Source organism: Mesoplodon mirus (genome assembly GCF_964341445.2).
Source record: "Mesoplodon mirus genome assembly, chromosome: 5".
NCBI lineage: Eukaryota > Metazoa > Chordata > Mammalia > Artiodactyla > Ziphiidae > Mesoplodon > Mesoplodon mirus.
This window is the reverse complement of record NC_138980.1, coordinates 24,758,929-24,781,903: the sequence shown is the minus strand read 5'-3', so window position 1 is coordinate 24,781,903 and position 22,975 is coordinate 24,758,929. Positions and strand designations below refer to the sequence as shown.

Below are 22,975 nucleotides of genomic sequence, written 5' to 3'. Positions count from 1 at the left end.
ACAATCTAAGGAGTCGCCTCAACCACTGCACATCTCAGGGCCGGGACTGCTCCGCCCACGCAGCAGCGTGGTGGAGGGCCGGGCGCGGCTCTGACGTCACACTGGGCCCCGCCCCTTAGGGGCGGGGCGGGAGCGCGGGAGCTCTGTTACGCAGGCGCCTTCGTCCTATATAAGTGGCGCTAGAGGCCGACGGTGGGGTTTTGGGGAGATGGTTTTGCTGTCATTTTGTAGGGTGTGTGTCGCAGCGACAGGGATTGAAGACGGCGGTTTGGTGACAGTTATTGGCCAAAGGGCCTTTTGCTTTTGAGGAGGTAAGGTTTCGGATAGGGTGTTCTGGGCTGGGCGGTTTCCCAGTGTTTTAGGTCTCGAAAGCCAGGTGTCAGAAAAACGACGGGATTCGGGGCCTCGGCGACCGGGGTTTCTTCGGGACACAGCTCTGCTCGTGGCATTTGAAACCTAAAGTTGCCCCGGTGTCATGGTAGATTTAAAATCCTAGGGCGGAAAGGCCTCGGCTCTGCCGCTGACTCGTCTCAGAGAGGCCAGGCCACTCATATCACGGCTCCTTAGGCCCGTGACCCGTCCCGCCGATCAGAGTGAGACCCTGCGAGAGCCTCCTGGGGCAAGTGTTGTCCTAGATCAAGGCTTACTCTGGGTCCCTGGCCTCGGCCGTTTGTAGCATTCTGGGATTTTCCGAGGTCAGACTTCTGCCTCTGAGTGCGCCAAAGGCCCTGGCCAGGTGCCCTGGCGGAGAGGCGAGGGGTGGGGACTGGGCGTCCGAGGAACTGCTCCTTTGCGAGTCCAGGTGGTGGAATTTAGCTCGTGCTTGTGAGAGGTAAATACGGAGAGGCTCATCCTTTGTGCGAACTGTTTTTTTCCTAAAGTGGAGCATAGTATTGTTGCATCAGATGTGCATTTCTGATACTTTTGGATCACCCTGTCCTTGATTACTTAAGTAACCATGAAACGCTTATACTATTCTTAGGAAACAGCGCTCCAAACTGACCACGTCAACCACCTGGTCTTATTTTAGAGCTATCTTTGTATGATTGTGCTCCATACATACACCCACAGGCTTCTTGTTATCCATTCCATACAGTCCTCTTGGAGCCATCTAATCATAACTTTAACCTACATAGATATTTTTATATAGATAACATCAAATTGTCGGGTAATATAGGGTGTTAAAGGGCAGTAGAGAATCAGGTTTCTAAGATGGATATAAACATCTGATGTTTGTTGTATCTGATGTTTTTATTGAAGGATGTCCGATGATTCTAACATGTAGGATTCTTTGTTAATAAGAAATAGTGTGATAATTCTAGCTAGTTTTTCTCTTTTTTTGTATGCGAAGGAACCTAATCTGTATAACCTGGATCTGGGATTCTTCTCTTGGCCTCCTGAGAAAATATTTCTGAACAGTAGTGGTGGGGGGGGGGACGGCTTGCTATCAGCTGAATTAAATTTAAAGTAATGAACTTGGCTAGAGAAATAAAAACCTTTGGCTCTCCCAAGATGCTTATTTTAATATTTGCATATTGATAACTGTGGTTATTTAAGAATTCTGCCTTGGTGAGCTAGTTATGGCCTATTGATAGTAGAAGGAAAAAACCAAAACTGAAGCAGACACACGTGTTTTGCAAAAAATGCATTATAATAATCATAGTAATAAACCTCAGTCATCAGATGTTGTAATTTTGCTTGCTATGATTTAAGAATGCTTAACTAAACAATTTTAAAGAGTTCCTATGTGGTTAAAATATAATTTGGGTAATTGAAGGGTTAGAAGAATTCCACTAGAAATATAATTTTTTTGATGGCTTTTCTGATGGTCTTTTGGCTCAGGTTAATTTGTAATGTCATTTATTTCAGTTTCCCATATTCAAATGACTATGTAAATCAGAATGCTCACTTATCAATTTCCAGTGAGAACCCTGACTCGAGTTTTAGGATTTTTGTTGGACCTAAGAATCAACAAGAGAAGTGAGTTAAAAGATCTAAATATTTGGTGGCTTCGGTCCCTGATGGCATGATACCTACATTTTCTTAGGGAATACCTCCCAGGAGATGCCTCATTTTAAAGTCTTTTAATTCATTTGAAATCTTTTAAATTTTTTACTTGAATTTGTCTGCTTGTTACTGAGTCATTTGGGCTAACTGAAGGAGGTTAACTAAGTTGGTTTTGCTCCATTTTACCTGTTTTCAGCTCCTTGCTGAGTTGTGAACCTCACCCTCTTCAACAGTTTGGACATCACTGTTAAAAACTTAACTGCTTTGTGAAAGAATTAAGATGGGAAGAGGCAGATAGGGATGGCATTGTTAGAACACAGATCATGATCCTGAATGGAACCTGTGAGGATGTAGATGGAGTCAAGGAATTGTCACAATTATCTGATTTCAGTGTGACCCTATTCATCCTTATAGGTTCATTTCTTTAGTCACCCCAGATCTATAACAAATATGTTGAATTTTAAGAATGGTTGCAGGATGATCTGAAAATAAACAGTCATCTCCTATATTCTATCCCTAAGTGTTTCTCTGACTTCAGTTATTTGTATCACAGTATTTCAACAAAGCTGCATGACACTTGTGATATTTGTTTTAAATTAGTTCACATTTAAAGTTAACATCAATAACTTAATAATTTGATTATATCAATAACTTAAGAGATTAGTAATAATTTGCCATAGAAAGAAGGTAATGATAAAAATAAAACCAAAAAAGTTATTAATTTCTAGCTAGATATTGTTGTCTACTGAAGGCTGTAAGCCTGAATCCTGACTCTTTTTTTAAAAATGGCAGTTAGCAAGTGTTAGTTGAAGATATGCACCAAGCTGAGAATTTATCCAGAAGAATGGAAAGAAAATGCATTCAGGTCTCACAGTGTTATCGTTTAGTGCTAGGTGTGTATGCCACTTAGAATCATCTGACATACCAGTGGGACAGTGCCTCCATGCCTTGGGAACCATTACCTACGAAGATTTTAGAACCTGTAGGACCCCATGTGCTGGGGTTTTTCTATTGAATTAATAGTAATGTGAAATATTTTATTTACTAAATATAACCATCTGTAAATTCCACAACTCACTTTTCATTTCCATTAACAGATGAGTCATTCCAACAGAACTCACTGCCCTGACTGGGATAACAGAGAAAGCCTGGGACATGAAAGCTACAGTGGAAGGCACAAACAGAAGAGGAGATCCCACAGTAGTACACAAGAGAACAGACATTGTAAACCACATCACCAGCTTAAAGAATCTTATTGGTAAATTACGCTTGAACTAGTACCATTTTAACACTAATAGTTGTAATGACTTGTCATTAGCTTATATAACTTTCATCTGTCAGATTGTTTTATAAATCAGTCAACAAATACTCATTCAGAAAATATTTACTGAGTGCCTATTATATGCTAGCCACTGCTGTGAATAGAACAGAGTTCCTGCTCTCACATATCTGTGTCCATTTGGGAGCTGTAGGAGACAGTTGATGGAGTCCCAGCTGCCGGTAATATAGTTGTGGGAAATGAGACACACGAAACTTAAGTAAGTGATTAAAGGACCAGTGAGTGCCTTTAACTTGTATGTAGTAGGGAGAGCTGTACATTGGGGCACTTATTTAGGGTTCCACAAATGAGAGCTAATGAAGGGTGGGGAAGAGTTCATCCAGATGAGAAAAATAGCATGTGGTGTGTGAGAATGTTACAGTGTGTTGGGGATTAGTTGCCTATACTGTATTCTACAGGTTATATTTGTAGATAAGGCCAGTGGATATGTTTGGGATTTTTAGAAGCTTGGCTGTTGTAAGAAGGGCCTCAATAAAAATTTCCAATGGCATGTGTCCTGTTCTGTTGTATTCTTACCCGTGTAAAATTTGGAGGTACTACGTTTATATAGAATTGAAGGAATTTTTCAAGTTCCTAAATGATTAAACAAAGCCTAGGTGAATAGAGTTTCTTTCATTCTGTCCTCCATTAATTTCCCTTTCTCATTTGTTTTTGTTGGTTCTATGTTTTCTCCTTGTTTTGTGCAGATGTTCCACTGGGACTGTTTGCCAGATTGCTTTCTAAATTAGCCAACTGGGGTTACTTTAAAAAACAGTATGCAATTTTTTTCCTTCTCCATGCCAAAACAGACTTGTTCTGTAGAACAGTGAGCTTGTTGTTAATCAGTGCAGACTAATCATTCTTCACACACTATCATATGGAGGGAAGAGGGAGAATCTATGCCAGGATTTCAATGACCTGAGCTAATTAATGTATTATACAAGAATATCTGTACCCTATATTAAGATAACTACAAAATACTCTGTAAGGCTTAACATATAGTACTAACCATTCATGGATTTATTATGCATTGTATGTGTCGAAAGGAAGTGATATGAATGATGAACAGTTATTCATATTCATAATTAACCACAGAAAGATGATACTGAGTCAGTGCAATAACCACTAGGCCAATAGTTTCTTCTTTGATATTGGCACCAGAGATGTCTGGTGGTAATTGCTCTCCGTAATCTGGAGTAATCTAATAGTCATTTTCAAGATTCAAAACTTTATAAGAGTGTTTTTTTGTAAAATTATAGGAAAAAAACTGAAAAATACAGAAGCATATAAAGAAGGTACTCTTGGTAGGATGCTAGTCCCCCATTTGGATGTAAAGTTATTTCTTCTGAAAACTATCTTTGTATACAAATCTTTGCCTCTGAATATTTCCTGAAAATAGGTTCTAAGAAGGGACAGTTTCAAGTGAAAGGGTGTGAACTCTTATAAGGCTCTTGCTACATATTCACATATTTTTCCACATATTTTTCTAGAAAGTTTGTACCAAGTTACACTCCCTACGACATGCTGTCACCAGTCTTGTCTATTTTGAAATGCCAAGAATAGTGTTTTCTTTTCATTTGAATGTTTAAATTTCTGCTGAATTTGTCCTCTGTCATGTGCTTATTGAACACTTGAATATTTTTTAATTGAAGTCTAGTTGATTGTGAACATTATTTTTGTATTCTTAGCCTATTTTTTCTATTAAAGCATATTTTTCTTATGATTTATCAGCGCTTTTATTGTAGATCAATTATCTTACCTTTTTTCCTATATATTTCAGAGTGTCTTTTCTTTCTGATTTGTAAGTAGCCTGTGAATTGCTCCCTTCCTACAAGCTTAATCAATTAATTCTACACAGGAAGACTGATGTGGCTGTGAACACTGTGAACACATTTTATATCCTTAAATGTCTTGTTGTAACATAGAGTATCAAGCCTTAAACCAGTGATTCTCAAACTTTAGTGTGAATAGAATCACTTTGGAGGTATGTTTAAAATGCATAGTACCAGATTATTCAGTGAGTCTGACCTGGGGTCCAGGGATCTTCATTTTTAAAAATTCAGTATTTCGATATTGTTAATAAACAGACCACCCTTTGAGAAACACTGTTTTAAGCCCTTTAGCCTGGCATGCAAGATTTTGGATGATCTGTTCCCAGCTTATTTATTTGCCTATGTTCCCCTATGTGAAAATTGCTCTTGCTGAAATTGTCTACTTACTAGTTCCTAAGTAGCATGTAGACAAACTCATCTCTAAACCATTCTGGCTAAAAGTACTCTATAAATGTAAGATGGTAATATGCCATTTTTCTTTCCTGGCACTTCTTCTACTTCCTACTTTATCCAAATCCTGATGTCCCTGTAAGATGCAACTCTTCCCTTCTTTTTCACGAAATCTTCCCTGACCATTTTAAGCATTATGAGTTTTTTCTCCTAAGCACTCATATCCAGGCTTTTGGCATTTCCTGCATGGTTGAGTTTTGTTTGATTTTTGTGTGAGTAATCTCAAATTGAACAGTTATTTGTTGGCAGGGATTTTGCCTCATATATTTTTTATCTTCCACAGGACCTGTGTGGAAATAAAAATGAATGCCCATAGCCTCATTAGTCTTGGCTGTTTTAAAGAACTACAGTGAAATATTCACTGGACATTCAGTGACTCTTTTTAGAAATTCAGTCAGTCTGTTCATCCTGTTCACTCTGTCCATATAGCCTTTATAATTCTGTAGACTTTGTTTATCTAATCTCTAAGGCTCGGTTGTTGTAGGCTGAAGAGGTCCTCATCTTTTTAGTTTATCCTCATAGTATTACTTCACTCCATGTTTGTTATTCTATAGATTATTTATGGATTATCAGCAGCTCTAATTTCATGCACTAGTCCAGCTAAGGATTATTAGTGTTAGAGTTTTCCGATACATTTTAGACTTTTATGGGAAGGATGCCTTACAGAATTAAACAGATGCCCTTTAGAGTATGGTAATTTCTAGTTTGATGTATTGTAGATCTCTCCCTTAACGGTTCCAAGCAACTGATCAGATCCCTGACTTAGACCCAGATTTAGACCCTAATATCCTGAGTTGTTTCTCCAATGGCTAGAACTTAAGGCTGACACTGGGGAAAGGGGGCTTCTGCATCTCCCCAGCCTGGATTTGATGCCAGCCCTGTTGAGTAGCAGTTTTAGAGATGCTTCTCCTTTATTTTTGCATAAACCAGCCTCCTGAGCAAAAAGAATGACAACATATTCTGGGAAAAAGAACGAGGTTAGTGAGGGCAGTCTAGTTAACATCTGTCACTCCATTGCTTGTCAGGATTATTTTAGCTGGTGTGTCTGAGTGGGCAGGTGTCCCCTCTCTCCCTCAGTGCTCCACGTGCATCCCTCTTGAAGCTTCACACTGTTGAAAAGGATACTCATCCCAGGTAGAGAGGGGGACGGGAAACTGGGCCAATTGACTCTGTCTTTTTCTTTCCATCAAATCAAGGCTGCTTAACTGGAATCCATTGACTTCCTGAGGTCCATGATCTCTGAAATTCCTTGCCAAGATTTGTTTACGCATTTGTGCGTTTCTTAGGGGAGAGGGCCCATACCTCTCAATTAGATTTTCAAAGGGATCTGTAGATTCAGCAGTCAAGCACTATGGGGCTTACCTGGTGGTGCAGTGGTTGACAGTCCGCCTGCTGATGCAGGGGACACAGGTTCGTGTCCCAGTCCGGGAGGATCCCACATGCCACGGAGCGGCTAGGCCCATGAGCCATGGATGCTGGGCCTGCGCATCTGGAGCCTGTGCTCCACAACGGGAGAGGCCACAACAGTGAGAGGCCTGCGTACCGCAAAAAAAATAAAAAAATCAAAAAGAAGGTAAGCACTATGGTACCAGATGATGCTGTTTTCCCTGAATTCTTGTTTATTTCACAAGCAGGAGTGACAGGAAATTCAAAATGCAAAGGGAAGTAGGGGGTTGGGAAATCCTAAGCAAGCAATTATAAGAACCTTTTCTCATTTGAGGGGCATATATTTTGGATATTTTTGGCACATGAAGCAGCGTTCAAAAACTGTGTTGACTATTTCTCAGAAAGATACAGGAAGCTCGAAATAGAGGAGAGGAGATGGAATAGGTGGTGTGTATAATAATACTGGCACATACAATAGGATTTAGAATGTGCTCTACAACCATGGCAAATCGTTTTCCTTCTAGGGATCTCAGTGTAGTCATCTGTAAAATGAAAGGCCTGAAATATATTTAAGATTCCTTTTAGCTCTAATACACCCTTCGTGAAAGAACTCTGTGTGCCAGAGATACCTAACTTACATTAAGAAGGAAAGGAATCCTGTTTTGCCTGCCTCATGTTGTGTGTGGCTCTGCAAAAAGGAAGAGAGCTTAGTTACAGATGCATATATCATAAGATTGATGAATTTCAGAAGAGCAGTTTTGTGAATTTTTGGCCTTAACTTTCACCAGAAGGTAAAGGGACACTTAATCAAGTAAACACTGAATATGTTGAATGATTTGACCCAAGGTTTGTTCCTTCATAGCAGTATATATTAATAGAGATATATGTACCCATTTGCTTGTTGGTTAAAGTAAAATTATTTACGTTTTGTGAGTTAAGTATAAGTTCTAATTCATCAATTTGTATTTTTTTCTTTTATTGAGTTAGCTGTTGAAACCAGGAATTCTTGAGAGAATGTTTTATTTTAACCACGTTAAAATGTGGTTAAACGTTAAAGCGTTCTAGAATGAAGAGAGTAATTTTAAATCCTTTAATGTGTTTGCAGTCATTATTTAGAAGCAAGGTTCTTGAATGAGAGATATTATCAGGACCGGAGATACATGGCTGAATACAGAAATGACTACTGCAAAAGATATGTTCTTAACATTGCTGAATACAGAAATGACTACTGCAAAAGATATGTTCTTAACATTGCTGAATACAGAAATGACTACTGCAAAAGATACGTTCCTAACATTGATGAATACAGAAATGACTACTGCAAAAGATACGTTCCTAACATTGATGAATACAGAAATGACTACTGCAAAAGATACGTTCCTAACATTGATGAATACAGAAATGACTACTGCAAAAGATACGTTCCTAACATTGATGAATACAGAAATGACTACTGCAAAAGATACGTTCCTAACATTGATGAATACAGAAATGACTACTGCAAAAGATACGTTCCTAACATTGATGAATACAGAAATGACTACTGCAAAAGATACGTTCCTAACATTGATGAATACAGAAATGACTACTGCAAAAGATACGTTCCTAACATTGATGAATACAGAAATGACTACTGCAAAATACACGTTCCTAACATTGATGAATACAGAAATGACTACTGCAAAATATACGTTCCTAACATTGATGAATACAGAAATGACTACTGCAAAATATATGTTCCTAACATTGATGAATACAGAAATGATTACTGCAAAAGATGTGTTCCTAGACGTTATCACAGAGACGTTGAAAGCAGTTATCGAATCCACTGCAGTAAATCTTCAGTCCGAAGCTGGAGAAGCAGTCCTAAAAGGAAGCGTAATAGACAATGTTCAAGTAATCAGTCACGTTCGGTATGATTGATTTTGTTTTTATTTTGGGTGGATACTTATTTGTGTGTAAAAGCTCTTACTGAGCCAATAAGTTTGAAAAAGTTTATAATACTATATGAATATAATTGTGTTTATATTACTTGAATCCTTAAAGGAAACTTCCAAATTCTTACAACTAATCTGCATTTATTAGTTAGTCCTCATTTGCCCACATTTACTCATTTTCTGCAGACCAGATCATGAGGTTCTTGATTTTAATGTTAAAAATATTTTTATCTTTTATAACATAATCATACGAAAAGATGAAGCACCCATCTTTTCTTTCATCTTAAACATTTTTTACTTTAAAAGAAACCCCTTTCCCAGTACTTGGAGACAAATGTAGAAAGTTGCACTGGTGGATACTTACCCTGTGTATAGCACAATCTGCAATTAGTTCCATTGGAGTTCTGAAAGTGGGTGCTGAAGGGGAAATTATTGTCCAGAAAGCCTGCCTTTTTTTTTACACTCATGAATCTTCACTTGTTTGCAGTAAACTATGAGTTATTATTTTCCTCCCCAAGTTTTCTTCAGTAGAACTATCATTGATTAGATCAAACATTGACATTAGCCTTTATTTTCCCCTTTTATTTTAATAAGTATGTTTAAAAATATTGCTAAGTATCAATTTGAGCTAATCTTGACGTTTTAAAACATTTTCCTGACAAACTAGACATCTCAACTCACAGCATAGGCTAGTTTATAACGAGATTAATAGATCATGACATTGCATTCTTTAAATTTCAGACTTCAATTAAGTCAGTATTTTAGAGACAATTGTGTTGTTTTTTCTATTGCCACTTTAAGTAACTTATCTGAAAATCTTGCCATGTTTTTCTTCTGTAACATAAACTGTGTCCTGTGAATCTCTGGGGACTGAATTTGAACTTGCTCCTGCCAACTCTTCGTGGCCTGGTTCTTATCGGAATGCCTGAATATCTCCCCGCTGAATGAATTGCGTATTCTGCCCTGAATTCACTCTGCTATATTGATTGGCTGGACGATCTTGGTGCTGCCCACTTGCCGTTCCAGAAGAGCCACCAAAGGAAAAGATCCAGGAGTATAGAAGATGATGAAGAGGGTCACCTTATCTGTCAAAGTGGAGACGTTCTAAAAGCAAGATGTATAGAATATTTTTCAACACTTTTTAAACTTTGCAGACAGAATAATCTTTTTAAGAATAGTTTGTCAGCGGGGGGCTAAAGAACTCTTCATTGCTTTTTTGTTTTGTTTTTTGTGGGTTTGTTTGTTGTTCTTTTGTATTTCTTCTTTTCTATAGAGTTTAAATATTTCTACTCTAAAGTTCCAAAATAATCAGTGGAATTTGAGATTAGAGCAAGAAAGATAGCTATCTACATTATTTTTGTAGCATCTGAAAATCAAATAATTTGAGGGCTGGAACGTTAATTATGCTTTAATAGAGAGCATTTGAAAAAATTCCACACTTAAGCATTCATTATTTGAATAACTGATAATTTGTACTCAGGTACTTACACTTCTTTCTCCCCCCTCACTTTAGATGAAATCGTGAACACTTTGGGAGAAGGGACCTTTGGCAGAGTTGTAGAGTGCATTGATCATGGCATGTAAGTTTGTTGTTTTTCTTTTTTGAACATTCTGATATTTTTGGTGGAGAAGGATCCATAATTTAGATGAAATGGAATTTAAGTGGTAGCTATGTGTTTTCCTGGGAGGTATAAGTATTCAGAAGTTCTTGAACTGTGTATGATTTATTTACCATAAGTATGGATTTTGACCAAGAATGCTGAAAATGTTTATCAGATGGAGTTCATGGAAATTAATGTCAGTGTTCAAGTGAAGACTTTCCCAGAACTTAGGTCCTTAGCTTTCTATAAGAGATTTGGAGTGCTTTACCCTACTTTTGAATTGCAGAGACAATAAATTAGCATGTCTAATCTTCTTGGTTCAAAAACTTTTATTTCCAAAGGATAATATTTGCACGTTAGGGTTAGCTTCTCAAACTATAAATAAATTATATTACTTGAAGCCTACAGAATAAAGTCCAGATTCTTTAATGAGTTATACTAAACTTTTTGTTCTTTGACCCTCTCTGCTTCATTTTCATGTTTTCCTCTAGGATCTCTCTTCTGCGGTTGCAAATTTTTTTGTAAGTGAACGTCTTACAACAGTTTAGTGGAAACTGCACATTTCTAAATTGACATCTATACTTTTCATCATAAAATAGTTGAGGATGTAATTTCCAGCTTATTGTAAATGGTGATTTTTTTAAAAAAAACATATCTCTCTTTCTAAATATGTTTGGGGGAATCTAAATACAACAGCTTGATACCTCCTGTCATCCATGAACAAACTTTTCTTGAATACTTAGAAATGCTTTATCTTGAACTTAACTTTTACTTCACTTTTCATAAAGAATATTATCCTAAGTGTCTTTTATTATCACCCTTTCCTCTCTATGACAAAAATGTGAACATAAAGTAAAATTTTAAGATATTTTGAAATACTTTGACTTAGGAAAGTTGCTAAGAATTCCCATCTATTCTTCACCCAGATTCCACAAATGTTAACATTTTACAGTGTTTAATCATTCTCTATATTTACATGTTATATGTATTTTCAAGTTTTGCCAGCTTATCTACAACCTGATTCACATTTCACTAGTTGTCCCATTGAGGTCTTTTAAAAATTTCTTGAGGTTCCAAGACTTGAGTATTTGAGATATTCCAATGAAGAGTATTCAATTGATCAAGTACAAATCTGTTACAAATTTTGATACTTATTAGACCTAAAACATACAATGTAATTGTAAATATATCTTTTATCGAGATGGTTGGGGCCTTTAAAAAAATGAGTTCATGTGTCCATAGATAAATCTTACTGTTTTAACATTAAGTTTCCATTTTTCTTTTTTTTTAATTGACAAGTAATATGAAAGCTTATAAGTTTAAGGTGTATAACGTTGGTTTGAACATTTATATACTGCAATATGATTACTATAGTAGCATTAGCTAACACCATTATCCATTTTTCATTTTTATAGCTATTAGCACTGTTCATTTTTATAGCTTATTAGCAGTTAGAAAACTTGTCCATATGATGAAATAGATGAGACTAGAAGAAGTTTTGTCACAGCAGTTTTATAGTAATTCTTTTAAGTCTTGAGATATATGCTATACATCATAGGGAGATAAATCATTAAAAATTTATTTTGATGATTATATATCAGCCCACAACTTCATTGGGACCTTGTCAAAAGAAATGAGTTCGGAATAGGTTTGCTATTCAGCCACTAGAAAAATTTTTGCCTCAAAGAATTTTTTTTTCTTTTTTATAAACAGCCTGTGGCACAAACCTTGCCATATTAATTTCACGTGCATGGGGTTCTCTTTTGTAATGTGGGAAGGCCATAGTGAAAAATGCAGGGTTGACTGCTGGCTTGTATTCAAGAAGATCAGGTTTAGAAAAGAGGACAGAAGGAAGCTGAAGATTTGGAAATCCTTTTCCTCAAAATCATTTACGGCTTTTTTTTTTTTTTTTGGCCGCACCACATGGCTTGCGGGATCTCAGCTCCTCGACCAGGGATTGAACCTGGGCCCACGGCAGTGAAAGCTCATGTCTTAAGCCACTGGACCACCAGGGAATTCCCTCTGTACTTTTTAGGAAGTACTACAGATGCCCCGGTCTAAAACACGCTGCCCTACATTGTTGCTATTTATACCTCTTCGCATCCGTGAATGCACTAAACATTTTTTTGGCTTGATGACTTATTGCTGGTATCTCCTTTGCCAGAATTATCTAACAAACTGATAGTTGTCTTTCTTCTCTGAAGAAGTCTGAGCTCCCCTAACTCTGATGGTTAGGTTCTTTCTTCTCTCTATACCTTATACCAGGCACTTCTAACCTAATGATAAGTTGTTCAAGTGTCTGTCTTTTCCATTAGACTGTGAGGTACATGGGACAAGCTCCTTTTAACAGTGATTCCAATGCAACATCTGGCACATTCGGTCTAGCCTGGCGAATGAGTGAATGTTTTCAGCAGTAGTATCTTCAAGGTTTATATTTTTATCCTTTTTTAAAAAAAAAACTACTTATAAAATCTAGGTCAATTTAAACTTTTGGAAACAAACATTAACGTTCTTAAGTATTAAGAGAAATCATCACTCTGTATAATGTATATTTTGTCAAAATGTTTTGAAAAAATGTTTATAGATCTGCTATAATATACCCTGAAAGATTATTTTAGGAAAATAGCATAGAGTGATTGGTACTTAACAAGATGATGCTTTAGAGCAGGGGTCCCCAACCCCTGGGCCGTGGACTGGTAGGAACTGGGCCTAACAGCAGGAGGTGAGCAGTGGGCGAGCGAGTGAAACTTCATCTGCTGCTCACCATAGCTTGCATTACCACCTGAACCATCACACCCTCCCCTCAACCATGGAAAACTTGTCTTCCATGAAACCGGTCCCTGGTGCCAAAAAGGTTGGGGACAGCTGCTTTAGAGGATACATGTCTTCAACGCCCTTCTGTACATTTACCATTTTCATTTTGTTTTTAAGGGGTGGCATACATGTAGCAGTGAAAATCACAAAAAATGTGGGACCATATCGTGAAGCAGCTCATTCAGAAATCAAAGTATTGGAGCATTTAAATAGTACTGATCCCAATAATGTCTTGTAAGTCAGAAACTTGGAACTGTGATCCATTATGTTACATGAAATAATCAGAATTCTGTGAACTGAATTATTTGTATTCTGATCTGTTTCAGCCGATGTGTCCAGATGCTAGAATGGTTTGATCATCATGGTCATATTTGTATTGTGTTCGAACTCCTGGGACTTAGTACCTATGATTTCATTAAAGAAAATAGCTTTCTGCCATTTCAAATTGACCATATCAGGCAAATGGCATATCAGATCTGTCAGTCAGTAAATTGTAAGTATACTTGTTAAATTTTTAAATACCAGTCAATTAAAGGTTTTATTGGACAAGCAACATATCAAACCATTGTCACTAAAAATGCACGTTGCAAGTAAAGATGAAACCACTTTTGATCCCTACCTCTACTACTAATTCTCCTTTCCCCCGGTACAGATTACATTTGTAAGTGAAACTAATAATGTCTTTTTGTTCTTTTGTAGTTTTGCATCATAATAAATTAACCCATACAGATCTGAAGCCTGAAAATATTTTATTTGTGGAGTCTGACTATGTAGTCAAGTATAATTCAAAAATGGTAAGTTACACTTGTTTTAATTTTGGTAGTTGTCTTTAAAATTAATTTAGCTTGGTGATCCTTGGATGAGGAATTTTACCTTTGAGGCTTATTATATCCTGAAGTTTAACCCCAAAAGGGTAATCCTTTGCCTTTCTCATGGGGTTATTTTGAAAATCAAAAAGAGAATTCATGTGCAAGCCTTTTGGATAGTGCTATAAAATATTTCATATCTTTATTGATCTTTGTGTTTACTTAACTGTATCTCTAGAAACGTGATGAACGCACACTGAAAAACACAGATGTCAAAATTGTTGACTTAGGAAGTGCAACATACGATGATGAACATCATAGCACTGTGATATCTACACGGCATTACAGAGCTCCAGAGGTCATTTTGGGTTAGTAGATACCAGACTTCCTGATATTTTAATTGAAAAAGAGATTTTTTGTTCTCTATAGCTTTTATTGGGGGGCAGGTAGTTGGGGGATAGCTGTAATTTTCTTAGCAGTGTACAGAAAATGTTTTCTGTTTTCATAAAAGCTGTCTGGACATTGCTATAAATAATTTTCCTGAGTGGGAAAAATGTGATATCATCTGTAAAGATATTCCAGGTGGTGGTTCTTTTTGAACAAGTCAGTCTTACAAGATCATAAGAGAACAAGCTGTATTGGCTAAGTCCATGACAGCAGTGTGATTTTGAAGCGATGTGGGCACCTCTTTTCGTCTCATCACAAAGCATGGTGCTGGGGAAAATGCTAAAGATTTGGCTGGCAGACGTCTAGATGTAGGGTGGACGGAGGTTAAGAGGAGAAGAAAGAGGGGCTAGTCTAAGAGGAGAGCTTCTTTGATCATCTTTGACATGGGAAAGCATGGAAAGGAAAATTAGTTAAGGTGCAGGGTTTTTCAATATTAATAAAAGGGAACTCAGTGAGGGAGAGCGCATCTTATGCCTCAAAATTTAAAAGTTCGAGACCGAGTCATGTTGATAGAGCAAGGAAGTCAGAGATGGATTTGGGGGCTTGGAGACAGTGGGAAAAATTCAGATCAGGTGATATTGGGAGATAGTTAAATGGTATAAGCATATTACTTTGCCAAAAGTAAGTTTCAACCGAGGTTGGATAGTAAAACATCTTTGTGGAATCAGTCTTTTCCACTTTTTACCTTTTGTCGAAGAGGACTGGGTAGTTGAGAATATGAGTGTGAAAGCAAACTAATGATGTTTACCTAGAGTAAAGAATTAGTAAAAGGGACAGGAAATTAAGAATAGTTTGTAGTGCTGGCTAGTAGAACTTTCCATGATGATAGAAATGTTGTATATCTGCACTATCCAACATGGTAGCCATTAGTAGCCACACGTAGACTACTGTGTACTTTCAGTATAGCCAGTGTGACTGAGGAACTGAATTTTAAATTAATTAAACTTTTAGATTTAAATAACCACATGTGGCTAGTGGCTACCACATAGGATAGCACAGGTTTGGAGCTCATCTTTGAGATTGATGTTACTAGGATTTCTGCTTAGTATGGTCTGAAAGAAGCTGCTATGTTGCAGTAGTTTAGAAAGTGTATTCATGGTTGAGGACTGAAGCCTGCAATGAAGGTAAAAGAAAAGAGTGTGGGAGGAGATTGTGGACAGATAGGTATTTTCAGAGCTTAAAAAGAGATAACTTGCTGTGTTTTATCAATTTTAAGAAGAAGATTTTTCTCCACATTTTAACATGTGAGGAAACATAAGACAAAACAGCATTTTTTCTTTGTTATTGGTTCATAAAACAGTGGTGTATCTTACAGTTAGTTAATGGCCTCCTCCTAGATTGCGTAAGATACAGTGATTCTTAGTAATAATACAGTCCCATGTGTGGCCAGGCTGGGGATAGTTGATATAAATCTGAAATTGGGGTTATTGGTGTTTAGGAAAAGAAATGAACAGATGGGAAGATTAGAAGGGTTCTTTGTGTGTTTGTGAAGTGTTACTCCTGAGGATTAAGGCAGAATTAGGTTGAAGAGGAAGATGTTGTCAGGTGCCACCACTGAGGAGGGCAGTTGGTCTCATGTCTTGGGTGTTGGTAGTAAACAGAAGTTGGTCAAAGTGAATGATGTGAAATTCCAAAGAGTATGAGAGCTGAGCCATAAGAGAATGAGGTAGTTTACAGTCACTTGGGAGAAAGCTGGACTGGGAGACAGGAGTGGCTGGAAAAGAAAACTTTCATCTTAGATCCAAGCTCTATCATTTGCAGATTTTGTATGTGTTACTGTAAGTAGAAACCATGCTCCATTATCCTTTTGTTCAAGTGATAAGTACCATGAGGGTTAACAAAAATGGCTAAATCATAGTCAAGTTCCTTGAATATATTGTTTCTTCCTTTGTCTTTAAATTCAGTAATGTTACTGAAAGTAATTGAAATGTCTTTTAAAGTAGGTTTTATTTGTACATTATTTTTTTATTAAAAACTTAATCTTTAAAAGGTTAAAACATCTGTATGGTTTAGGTTTACTCTTTTCCTTTCTAAATAGATAGAGACTTAAGGCTAGGTGTTTTTTTCTTTTCTGAATAATGTTACTATTGAGAATTCTGAAGGAGAAAATATATGATCATGTCTAGACAACCTGAAAGTACATATATAGATACCTCTCTATGTGAACTTTAAATATCTGTATAATTCTGCTTATGGGTGACCCTGCTTATAATATCCATTATAATTCTTACATAATTTAGGTGACACTACTATTTCTTTTAATGGAAGAAATAAACTCAGATATCAAGCTGATGGTAATTGATAAGGGGTTAGTAATTACACTCTGAGGATAATTATTGACCTATGTTTGCACTAATAAAATGTAAAATTTCATAGAACAACCGTTAAGTGGGTATAACAGTGCTCCTCATTGCACAAGCAATTCAGAGACTATGGACTATTTGCTCACCCCTCTTACTTTCCATAAAATGCCTCCTCCCCCAGGTTAAAATACTGTAAGTTGATACAAGGATATGGAGGACTCTGAAAGCATACTGAATCATTTTTGGTATAAAACTAAAAATGTAAACCCTGAATTTACTATCATATTCTCCTAAATGGGCTATATAAAGAGAGCACCCACATAGGAAAAGATATTGTGTATTGGCAATTAAAAATTGTTGCCTAATAAAATGTTTGGTTTTGTTTTTAAATAGCTTTAGGTTGGTCTCAGCCATGTGATGTTTGGAGCATAGGTTGCATTCTTATTGAATATTACCTTGGTTTCATAGTCTTTCAGGTATGTATTTAGTAAATGTTACTTACTGATTCATAATGAGCTTTAATGTTAAAGGCATGTTAAAGTTTTGGTTTCCATATTGGAAAGTTGCCATAGTGTCATTATTCTTAAGATGTAAACTTCCATGTGCAAAATAGTCATCCTTCTCTAAAACCACAGTTGAATGAACTACTCTCAGTGAATGGTCATAATTCATTCTGCATGTGGAGCTTTTAAACACATGGTTCATATTGACTTCATATGATCCATTTTATTGTGATGCTCCTTCATAAATTTACATTAGTGTTACTATGGTCAGTTTTAATTCAGCGCTGGTTATGTTGCACTTTTATTAAAAGAATTCAGAAACAGTAAGTTGTATTAAGCATGTATGACACCCTAGGCACATTTCTAAGCACTGTGTGTATAAAAATGAAAAGACAGCATCTCTCTCCTCAAGGAAGACATACACAGGATAGACATGGGAAAACCTACAGTACAATATGATACTTGCTATGATGGAACAATGTAGAAGGGAACCCAGAAAAGGTGAACGGTTAAGTTTCCTTCGAGAAGGCATCACTGAGGAATAGGGAGTTTAATCCAAGCTATAAGGAAGAGTAAGAGTTTGTCAGAAAACTAGAGTGTGTGATGGCCATATCAGGAAGAAATGGTATTCATAAATGCAAGAGGCATAAAGGAAGCTACTCTAGTTGAGGAAGGATGAATAGTGCTGCCGGAGTGTCTTGGATAAATAGGAAAATGGTGTCAGTAGGCAAGTACTGATTCATCGTGGACTTGTTTGCCATAGAAAGGTATTTGTTTTATCCTAGGAGTCAGTGGTTTCCAAATGTAGACCGGTCTAAAATGAAAATGATTTTGTAGGGTTGCCGTTCTGGCTTTCATTTAGAAATTATCTCTCCTGTTTTTTTTGGTATTAAAATGTTCTTTCTATGCAATGATAATAGTTATTGGCTTACTTGGCAGAACAAAAAGGAGAAAATGTTATTTAGGTCTCTACTTGTTTTCCTCATAATTTTGCTTATGTCGGAAAACTAAAAGTCTTGAAAGCTTCAAGTGGTGTAACCATTGGAGAACTTTAAGAGGGTTGTGATTTGATCAAGGTGTGTTGTTGGATGGGGTGAGGGTGGTTAGGAAGTTCCTGGCTAATACTGTCAAGGTTGCTTTGAGGTTATGGCAATGCAGGATGAGGAGGGAGGAAGCTGTGATGAATTATAAGTCACTTAGGTGGCTGTTGCAGAATATATGTGTTCGCCGCTCTGGGGCACCTCACCAAACTTCTGTCTACTCCGTAGAGATCTGTTAAAAGTACTCTGAGTTTGTAGACAAGTTTGATATCTAGAACATAGCTGTCGGACATTTCTAGGGGGTGGTGTCTGGTTTTGTGGTAGTAAGCTATAGGGTCAAGGAAAAAGTTGAGCACAGTGCATGCTTTCTTCATTCTGACACATATAAAATCCTTCAGATGGTTTTATGATTGTAAATCATTCTGAGACCTTAAGCGTCGATTATTAACTTTGGTTTGAGATGTGGTTTATATTTTAATTCCACCCTCCAAAATAGTCTTCAACTAAGGAACTTTTTGAAGATAATGGAGCTTGTATTATTTATTCCTGTCATGACTTAAGAACATTTTGAAAGCAGTGTGCTAGGCACAGTAGTTAATGGATTTAAAAAGCATTGCACATAGACTCTGCTCTTCAGAGCAAGGATTGGCAAACTATATCCTATCTGATGCTTGCTTTAAAAAATGAAAAAGAATATGTGGTGGAGACCATCTGTGACCATCCAAGCCTAAAATATTTACTATCTGGTCCTTTATAGAAGAAGCTTTCCAGCCTCTGCTTAGGAGTGTACCATTTAGTTTAACAATTTATTCGACTTTAGCCAAAGCTCTGTTACTGTGTAATTTAAGAATATGAGTTTTGACTTGGGTTCACAGCTCAGGTTTCCTCATTGATGAGCTATATGAGCTTGAGCTAGTATCTTAACCTCTTTGAAAGTTATGTTCCCACATTCCTAGCTCAAGGTTGTTGTAAGAATTATTGGGACTGTATTTTTATTGTCTAGGATTAGTGTTACAAAGTTGCTATCCATTGGGTAATGGAGGTTAGTTAAGCAACCGATAAAATGAGTAGCCAGGTTATTGGTAATCTTCCCAGTCATCCCTCAGTTAAACAGTGCAAGTAATACAAATAAGGAAAACTGTTCTGTTTTACATTAAACAAATTATTCGAACATTGTAAATCAACTGTACTTCAGTAAAATATACTTAAAAAGTTGTTCCTCAATCAGCTCTACAAACCTTACCAATTCATTTCAGAAATCAGACAATCAGTGTAGCTCATTCAGTTTTATTCCATCTTTGAAGTAGAGTGTAATATAAATTGTATAGCTGTCTAATCTAGTCCTTTTATGGAAACACTATTTTCTTTTTTTTTCTTAACATTTATTTATTTACTTTTTTTGGGGGGTTGCATTGGGTCTTCATTCCAGCACGTGGGCTTCTCTCTTGCTGCGGTACGTGGGTTTTCTCTCTCCACTTGTAGTGTGCAGGTTCCAGAGTGTGTGGGCTCTGTAGTTTGTGGGTCGCGGGCTCTCTTGTTGTGGTGGGCAGGCTTAGTTGCCCCGCAGCGTGTGGGATCTTAGTTCCCCGACCAGGGAGCGAACCCACGTCCCCCGCATTGGAAGGTGTATTCTCTACCACTGGACCACCAGGGAAGTCCCGGACACACTGTTTTCTTGTGTTATCCTTTTATGTGCGTGTAGGGAAATGGAAAGTGCTAAGTTTCTTTTTCCTATTTTTTTAGACTAATGATAATAAAGAACACCTGGCAATGATGGAACGTATATTAGGACCCATACCAACACACATGATTCAGAAAACAAGGTATGCTTTTTAAGATTAAAGTCCTTATTGGGTACATGCAGTGGCCTATATTCAAACTATAGAAAACCCATCTTTGTTGTTATTGCTTATTCCAAAGACTGTAGATTTTGAATTCTTTTTCATGAAGTCAAGTTTTTGAAAAGTAATGCAATATTTACTTTGTGATCCAGTAAATAAAGTGGTGTTTTTATACTCAGGTTAACCTTTGCATAAATGTTTTCCTAGGTTGATTTAAAAATAATACATAGAGTAGTAAAAAGAGCTTGATTTTGGAGTCCTATCTAAATTTGAATTCCAGACTGTTGCAAACCACATGTACGTCTTTGGACAAGAATACTATAAGTGGTTTCAAAACATAGCTTCACCGCAGAAGTCATCCAGGGAATTGTTAACGATTTCTAGCCCCATTCCAGATCTAGTGAAATCAGAATTTACAGGAATGGATCTAGGAACCTCTGTTTTTGAAGCTGGCATTGTTTCACATATGGTACAACTTAGGTGGGATACTAAAACTTCAGAGGGTACAAGATTAGGAAAAATACCATATAAGGTATCCGATATAATTATTGCTGAGATTTTTAGAAATTGTATGTTTATGTATATATAGAGAGATGTCTATGGTTCCATCTTTTCCCCCAATCCCCTGTTTGGGGCAGGGTAAGAATGTGGGTTTGGGGTTTCTTTTTTTCTTAAAATTTAATCCAGACTTCTCTTTCCTATAGGAAACAGATGTATTTTCATCATAATCAGCTAGATTGGGAGGAACGTAGTTCTGCTGGTAGATATGTTACGGGACACTGCAAACCATTAAAGGTAAAACAAAAAAAAAAAACAAAAAAAAAACCTGTTTTAACTATTTTTTATTGTCTTTCTTAAACAAAGTCATTTTTCCCCTCAGGAATTTATGCTCTGTCATGATGAAGAACATGAGAAACTGTTTGACCTGATTCAAAGAATGTTAGAATATGATCCAGTGAAAAGAATTACCTTGGATGAAGCATTGCAGCATCCTTTCTTTGACTTATTAAAAAAGAAATAAAATGGAAATCAGTGGTCTTACTATACTTCTCTAGAAGAGATTATTTAAGACTGTGTCAGTCAACTCTAAACATTCTAATATTTTTATAAACCTTAAATTATTTTGTACAGTTAAGTGTAAATGCTGTATGTTTTGTATCAATCGCATAATTATCTTGTTAAGCAAATATGGTCTTGATAATGAATGAAATATAAAAGCTAAAATTAATTTTCCTTTTTTGAGATTAATTACCATTTTTAAAGACCTTTGGAATATCCTTTGTGTCCAGTGATTGATCTTGCCTTTTTGTACATGGAGGTTGACTCTTGGAAGTGATTTTTGTGTTTGGTTTTTTTTTTTTTGAGTAAAAGGAAATCTTGACTATTTCATTCTTAAATGAATATTCTTTATTTACCTCAAACTTTCCTTAACTTTAAAAGATTTTTCTGTAATTGTTGAACAGGTAATAAGTATTATTAACTTTAGGTAGGCAGGTATTAGAAACCAAAACCCATAGGAACTGTTTGCTGTTGGAATTTCATTAAATTGTAAGTATTGTGTTCTGTTTCATTGGTTGATGTCAGTGGTGGTAAGTAGCATTCATGGAAAGACATCCAACTTGTGCATGGTAATAGATTAATAAAACCACATACACACTTCGTTTAAGATTAAAGTCTAACTGGAAAGTTAGCTTGGAAAGTCCTGTTTTCCAATGGTTATTTATGTAGTTAGTCACAAACGTAGAAATAGGAATTCTGATGACTGAGGTTTTTGTTTTTAATGCCAAATCTTCAGGAGTCTAGAAATTGTCCAATATCTGTCTCCTTACCATATGAAGTATAAATACTTAAACCTCAGCCTATGAGACTTTATGGTTATTATTAAACAATTTGTATTTATGTTACTGTTTACTGGAAAACAAAAAAAAAGATGATTTGATCGGAGAACACTTGGGAAGAAAACTGCAGAAGTTTCCAGACCCTGATTGGTTAACATAATGAACTTTTTGTTTGTCTGTAGGTATTTTTTTCTGCTTACCTGTTTACACATGAAAAACTAAGTGGTAGGGGCTTCCCTAGTGGCACAGTGGTTGAGAGTCCGCCTGCCGATGCAGGGGACACGGGTTCGTGCGCCGGTCCAGGAAGATCCCACATGCCGCGGAGCGCCTAGGCCTGTGAGCCATGACCTCTGAGCCTGCGCGTCTGAAACCTGTGCTCCGCAACGGGAGAGGCCACAACAGTGAGAGGCCTGTGTACCACAAAAAAACAAAAAACAAACAAACAAACAAATCTACATGGTAAATGTTAATTTAGTAAAAAAAACCCAAAACTATTGATCAGTCTGCCAGGTAAAAATATTTTTTGTTGTAGAATTCATGATTGCTTATCCAGATAAAGATTTTTGTTAAAAGTATTCCCATTTCTGAAGTGCATTACCAAAGATTTGAGTTTCATCTGTATTCTGAACATAAGATGCATGTAATTTTTTGGTATGACAAATGGTGATACCAAGTGGGTTTCTCTACATGATCCGCTGGTAGCATTTGCACATAGAGTAAAGCTGTGTTCCTGACGTTGGCTAGGAATTTAAGAGAGCTGAAAGAAGTTTTGCCATAGAATCACTGCCTAAGTTATTCTTAGGCCTCTGATGCAGTCCACATATAGTTCAACTATGTTATATGTTATAAGGT

The 22,975-nt window shown here is 36.7% G+C and overlaps 1 protein-coding gene across 4 annotated transcripts; it reads left to right on the top strand.

Moving 5' to 3' along the window:
* Nucleotides 1-3,104: 3,104 nt before the first annotated feature.
* On the top strand, nucleotides 3,105-21,497 carry LOC309805102 (dual specificity protein kinase CLK4-like; the record flags this gene model as incomplete). Of its 4 annotated transcripts, none has more annotated exons than XM_082622924.1 (14): nucleotides 3,154-3,265; nucleotides 4,033-4,099; nucleotides 8,099-8,189; nucleotides 8,775-8,906; nucleotides 9,957-10,047; nucleotides 10,444-10,510; nucleotides 13,463-13,579; nucleotides 13,672-13,838; nucleotides 14,045-14,139; nucleotides 14,390-14,519; nucleotides 17,295-17,377; nucleotides 20,188-20,267; nucleotides 20,990-21,080; nucleotides 21,166-21,497. In XM_082622924.1, the coding sequence occupies 14 exons, from the start codon at nucleotides 3,163-3,165 to the stop codon at nucleotides 21,304-21,306; spliced, it is 1,455 nt and encodes a 484-aa protein (XP_082479050.1). In that variant the 3' UTR covers nucleotides 21,307-21,497. The 4 variants fall into 4 exon arrangements, with proteins under 4 accessions (XP_082479047.1, XP_082479048.1, XP_082479050.1 ...); XM_082622923.1 differs by having other exon boundaries at nucleotides 3,163-3,265; nucleotides 8,099-8,185; nucleotides 8,771-8,906; XM_082622921.1 differs by lacking the exon at nucleotides 4,033-4,099 and having other exon boundaries at nucleotides 3,105-3,265; nucleotides 8,099-8,185; nucleotides 8,771-8,906.
* Nucleotides 21,498-22,975: the final 1,478 nt, after the last annotated feature.